This window comes from Citrus clementina, unplaced genomic scaffold (genome assembly GCF_000493195.1).
Source record: "Citrus clementina cultivar Clemenules unplaced genomic scaffold, Citrus_clementina_v1.0 scaffold_4, whole genome shotgun sequence".
NCBI lineage: Eukaryota > Viridiplantae > Streptophyta > Magnoliopsida > Sapindales > Rutaceae > Citrus > Citrus x clementina.
The window spans coordinates 3,560,295-3,566,464 of record NW_006262274.1 but is presented as its reverse complement, the minus strand read 5'-3'; the positions used below and the strand labels follow the sequence as shown (position 1 = coordinate 3,566,464).

The 6,170-nt window shown below is 32.9% G+C and overlaps 1 protein-coding gene across 1 annotated transcript; it reads right to left on the bottom strand.

The window, feature by feature from the left end:
* Nucleotides 1-1,823: 1,823 nt before the first annotated feature.
* LOC18044459 (zinc finger CCCH domain-containing protein 11) lies at nucleotides 1,824-5,396 on the bottom strand. The gene is made up of 8 exons (XM_006436128.2): nucleotides 4,983-5,396; nucleotides 4,219-4,303; nucleotides 3,939-4,079; nucleotides 3,743-3,831; nucleotides 2,786-2,974; nucleotides 2,517-2,647; nucleotides 2,337-2,439; nucleotides 1,824-2,196 (listed from the first exon to the last, which is right to left on the bottom strand). The coding sequence occupies exons 1-8, from the start codon at nucleotides 5,148-5,150 to the stop codon at nucleotides 2,011-2,013; spliced, it is 1,092 nt and encodes a 363-aa protein (XP_006436191.1). The 5' UTR covers nucleotides 5,151-5,396; the 3' UTR covers nucleotides 1,824-2,010.
* Nucleotides 5,397-6,170: the final 774 nt, after the last annotated feature.

The following is a 6,170-nucleotide window of genomic DNA, read 5'->3' as shown; positions in this document are numbered from 1 at the left end:
ATTAGCCTGTGCATCTCCACGTCCAACTTTGTATAATAATATCATTAACTACATATGTGCAAAGGATATTGAATCATTGTATCAGTCAATATTCAACATCAAATTGGAAACTTGGAAACTTTTGTAAGAGTCAAAATTGAAGAGTCAACATGTTCCACACCACATCCCCATGGGCCATGGGGGATCCTTTGTACGTAATTATCAATGGAGTTAAACCACCAACCATAAATAAAATCTAAAGTAAATTCTTTCACAGCCTCACATCACATGGCATGTCTAATTGACTAGAATTCTATAGGTAAGTGGCAATTGAGGCTTACCCAGTGTTGGCATCATGTGGTCAACAGTCAACAAAACCCATCCTTTCTTTTATTTATTTCTAACATCTAACATCACGTGCACAAAAAAGAAAAAAAAAAAAAAGATGAACTGTATATAAAGTTACATAAATCATCTACTGTAAACTTGAATAATGAACAATAATTGAAGCCACTTCCCATATATTCTTCTCCTCTTAAAATGCATGTGTGAAAATCAATGGCATGCAGCATGGCTTGCATAAGTAGAATGGCGCTCAATCCATAAAAGGACCAATCATTATCGAAGGAAAAATCACTGGCGTGCCAAATGGCTTGGACTTCAAAATTGCGAAAATAAGGGGTTATTGAAGGGGATAAGGATTAGGGACTCAGTTAAGTTTTTTTTATGAGCATCAAATCAACGATCAAGATTTGTTCACTCAAATCTTGATCGTTAATTTAGTGCTCAGCCCAAGTTTAGATAAGCATCAAATACATCCTACTCCATTTGAGCGACTCGCCAAATTCAATTCCAAACCGATTTGAGGTGTTATGTTAAGAATTAAAAGAACTTAGATGAACCATAACACAGTATGTCGCATGTGTTCCTTTTTTTGTTATTGATAATTAGTATTTTACTATTGATAACTAGAGCTGACAAAATAGGTCACCGAGTCATGTTTGTATCGTGTCAGTTTCGTATCATGATAAATTTAGTTCAACCCAAATATAACTCATTTAATTATCATATTAAAATATTGAGATCTAAACCTGATATGTAAAATAAATGGGTTACCTAATAATCCACTTAATACCTATATATTTATCAAAATTTATATTAAACATTAGCAATAGATGGATTATCCAATAATCCCCTTAAGACCTATATCTTTATCAAAATTTATATTAAACATTAGCTTTTCTCTCTCTCTCACACACACACACACATGTACATACAACATAATATTACACATTTACACTATTAAAATTTTAAATCTATATAAAATTTTATTAAAACACTGTACATATGTCCACCCTTCAAATAAAAAAAGAAAAAAAATCATATTCAATATTTAAATTTTAATAACAAGAACCTAAAAATTAATTTAAAATAGAAAATATAATCACGTTATTAGTTGAATAAATGGGTCAACAATTTTAAATCTAACCCAACACAAAAAAAGAAAAAAAATTATGCTCACCCAAACCTAACCCATTAATAATCATGTCAAATTTGACGATTCATACCCATTTATTTGTGTTGTGTTCGTGTTGGGTAATCGAGTCGTATCAAATTTTGCTTGCTCTACTAATAACAACTTTCACATTGTATTTGCAACTTTTTTTTTTTCTACTACCAATTATGAAAAACTTGTTAGAAAAACAGTGACAGAAACATAACAAATATATGATGCAGCATAAGCTGACCCCAGATAACAATTCAACAAATCCATATCTTCCAAAGTTCAATTTCAGCAAACGATGATTCAACTAATCTTCTCACAACATCATTGCCAAGCCATCAAAATGAAAACCGCAAAAATCACATTTCAAGCACAAAACAAGTGCACATGATACAAAATTGAATCTTGAGTTAAAACATGGGTTATTTCAATTGATGACAGTCGATCAGAAAGCCAAACACATGCTCTCTTAATCCCTTGATAGATTTATGGTGGTTTGCCAGAAAGACTCTAATACCTTGCTCCCTCTAAGATGAAGCCTCGATACCTGGCTCACAGATTTGAATAGACGTTCTTGACAAACTTGCTTCGAGCTCATTTAACTCATCCAAGTCCAGTTCGTCGTCATCATCGTCATCAGGAAGGATCTCTTCGGAATCAGCCACTGCACCACTGGAATTGCTTGGTCCTGATGTAGCTGATTCATCCTTACCCTAAAGTTTCATGCAAGAGACACGACGATATATGAATGTAAATAAGCAATTCTACAAAGTTTTTCTTGCACCAAATGCCAAGATGAGCTGAAATCAAAACCACCAAAAGAGGCACAAAATTTAGATAGTAGACCAATTACCTTCTGTTCATTACTCTCAGCTTCTTCTTCTCTGTGGTATTCTTCAAATGCCTCAGCATCATCCACAAACAAGCTTGCATTTGATAGAAACAACTCACGGCCACTAAAATAAATGAAAAATCAAATTAATAGAATTTTAAATGATAATAATGGGAAAAAGTAAGATAAGCAAAACATTACCTCATACGGTCATTCTTGGCCCTCTCAGCTTGTTGCGCAGCCAAACCTGCATTTCTTTCTTCCATCTTTTTCTTCTTCCATTGCATAAACAACTCAGTAGTCATTGGTGTTGTTGACTTTAATTTTCCACGCTGAATTTTAGAGCAGATGTTCCATTATAAAAAGTATTAAGTTAGAAAAATAAATGATTGTGATTATGAAAAATATGTTCCTCAGGAAAGACTTGATACCAAAGCGAAATTTAACAAAACGAAAAGAAAGATCATAACCTGATCTTCAATCTCATCTTCAATAGGAAGCCTATCAGACTCTTCTTCAAGAAGTGCTTTCATTTGAGATTTTAAGATGTATCCTGGAGGAAGAGCGTGTCTGTAATGGCATTCTTTGCCACCATTTGGACAAACCCAAAACCAACCATACTGCTTTTTTTCCACCGCTTCAAGAAAGTATTTGCAAACCTGTATATGAGTTCACAACAATCAACAAATACAGACGTTTGATATATAAATCACTTTCATAAATGCTTAAACACAAACCCAAGTAGAAATTAGTGTTGGATAATCAGATAAAACAAAGGCGCTGCCTTTGTCAACGAGAGCCAATGATTGCTTTCCAACAACATAGAATATCTTAAAGATCATGACATTGATTTCATTAAGGAAAAAAAAAAAAACAAAGAAATTTTCCCGTCCCTGCCTGCATTTCATCATTTTGCAATTTCACCAATAAATAACATAATTATTTTAAAATTTCATGTCTTCTTTCCTGCCCTTCTCTACCAATCCATGGAGAGAGAGAGAGAGTTTCTACTCCATGCCTCGTGTAAATTATCTCTCCACTCCTACTAACAAAGAATTCAAGTAACATCCTGTAAAATTCGCAAATTCAACTCTCTCTCAATGTGTGATTAAAGGAATTGTTTGAAAACTTCTTATGATCATAAATCCAAACAGGAAGATTTGCATAGAGGGAGTCAAAAGATTTGACGGAAGGCAAAAGCATTATAAGGTTTGTAGCCACCCTAAATACTTAACCAGTTACGGCTAAATCTATTAGTCATAAGCTGTAACACTAGCCCACACCTCAATATGAATGCCAGGTTTGTACCAAAAGATAAAAGCACGAATAAACTACAAAAAATAAATTATTTACAAACAGATAGAGAGTCCAACTGTAAAATCAACATCATATAGGAAGAAAAGATTCAAAAGAATGGAATAACATACAATCTCAGTTGGTTTATTCTGGTTATACTCCATCTTTTTTGACTCAACAACCTTCTCCAGTGTCTCCTGGTCCCAATCCTCCATTGTTTCTTCAAACAACAAACCCAGGAAAAAGTCAAAATCACATTTATCTTCAAATTAAAGAATAAAAAAAATGAATTCAAAAACTGCAAGCACCTAAAAAATATAAACTTACCTCCATCACGCTTATCACTGTAAATATCTATCTTTTCACCCTTTCTCTGAATATTCAAATCATGCGAGAACTTGCATTTGAAACCCTTCTGACACTGTCCTGCCTTGAAAAACTCACATAGAATAGACTTGGGATCCACACCTGTAAAAAAATCCCACTTTCTAAGACTGCAAACATACCAACCAATATGCAACCACAAGTTTACTTATCAATAACCAATAACCCCCCCCCCCCCCCAAAACAAAAAAAAAAGAACTAATTATATGTAAATCATACATACCAACCGGTACTTTTGGTTGAGTAACAGCAACTTTGAACAAATCATTCAGCTCCTTCTCTCTTGCTTTCTCTTCCTCTTTCTTTTTCTGTTTATGAAGCAAGGCACAATGTGATTACATGATGTGCGATTACTAAATTAAAAGTTTTAGTTATTTTAACATTAATATTCATGAGTCGCTCTCTACAACCCGATTCCAGAGGTAGAACTATAGTCCACCTTAGTTCTGCAGGAATGCCTCCGCCTACTGCCTAAGCTAATGATTGCCGCAATATTGCAGCCACCCATTCACAACGTAACTCTCTTGGAATGCTTTATTATATCAATCTCAATTCTCAAATAGGATACATTTGTAACCATTGTGTGCTTCTGCTTAATTCTGAAAGCACAAGTAAATCATTTGGTAAACAACCACTTTTGCCAGGCAACTAATAATTTCATTCCACAGAAACTGTGGATTCAAGAACCCAACACCTTAATCCTAAGCATACCCTTTAAATATTTTGTTAATAAATTTACAATTATTCTTGCCTCAACAGCAAAGAACAAACCAAATGCTACCAATTAACAAAACCTCTAACAATTTCCTAGTAAACATTTGAGTAAAACTACAACTATAATCTAAACTACACAAACTCAGTTCATAGAAACTGACATCACATAACAAATATTTAATTTTTTTCTCTACATTACAATAATTTTATCAAAACTACAAATTATCAAATTGAGCTAAATTATCAATTTTTTTTTAAAAAAAAGAATGAGACCTTGACGGCGACTTTAGTCGGGTCGGGTCTGGGCTCAACCGATTGTTTGAGACTTTGAACGTATTTCTGAACATTTTTGCTCTTATTCTTGTTCTTCAGTCCGAACGTTTTATCTTCGACCACTTTCTGTTTCTTCGCTAAGTCGGCTTTTGACTGCTTCGGCGGCATCGTTTTTATTCGATTCAAAAAAAAAAAATTATTCACACTCCAATAAATTTGATTGGTTAAATTAAAATAACTCCGGGAGGATTGAAAAAAAAAAAAAATTGGCGTCCAAAATTGTATTTTTATATATTCTTTTCCCTCACTCTTCACAGAGTGAAAAGGGCATTAAGCGGATTTATGAGAGTGGTTTTGAATAAGGGTTTCTGATTTTCCGAAGGGATTTGCTGAGCGAGCGAACACGTTTAAGAAGGGTGTTTTTTTTTTCCCGGAATGACGAATTCGTCCTCGGTCGTTCACATCTTGGACGACGACATGTCGTTTATTACTTACGGGACTTCCGTTCTGAAAATTTCCCAAGGCGGGCTAGCTAATGGGTAATTTACAAATTCATCTTTCTAGTTTGCTAAAGTAACGAATATACCACTCGTCTCTAATTCCACTTTGGCAGACGTGGAATAATTTAAGGGCAACGTCATTATAATTATTGTTGCAATTATAAATCCATTTGTACAAAATGATGTGAAATTTTTTTTCATTGCCATATATTTCACAACATCATCAAAAGAATTTGTTAATAACAAATCAATTATCATTAAGTTATAGGTTGTTATTAAAAAAAATAATGGTTGTGGGATGATATAACTTAAGTAATATTTTTTAGAATAAAATAAAAATTATGAAAAAATGTATGGGCTAAAATAAAAATTTACATCTAAAAAAAAGATATAATTCTATAAAATTTATAGAATGAGTCTACGCAAGATAAGAACCGACTCTGCAACATCTACATCGAGAATTTAAGTATTGTATACGTTATTAGTCTATTCTTTATATTTTTATAGAGTAATAACAACTCTAAAGTTTCATAAAAATTCTATCCCCATGTTGAGACTGTGATTGTTTGATTTAAGTTATTTGTAAATTATAAAAAACTAATAAAAAAATAAATGTCACATCACTTAAAAAAGAAAAAAAATAAATATTAGCTGGAAACTGGAAAGCATATAGTATTATTGAGTAAAA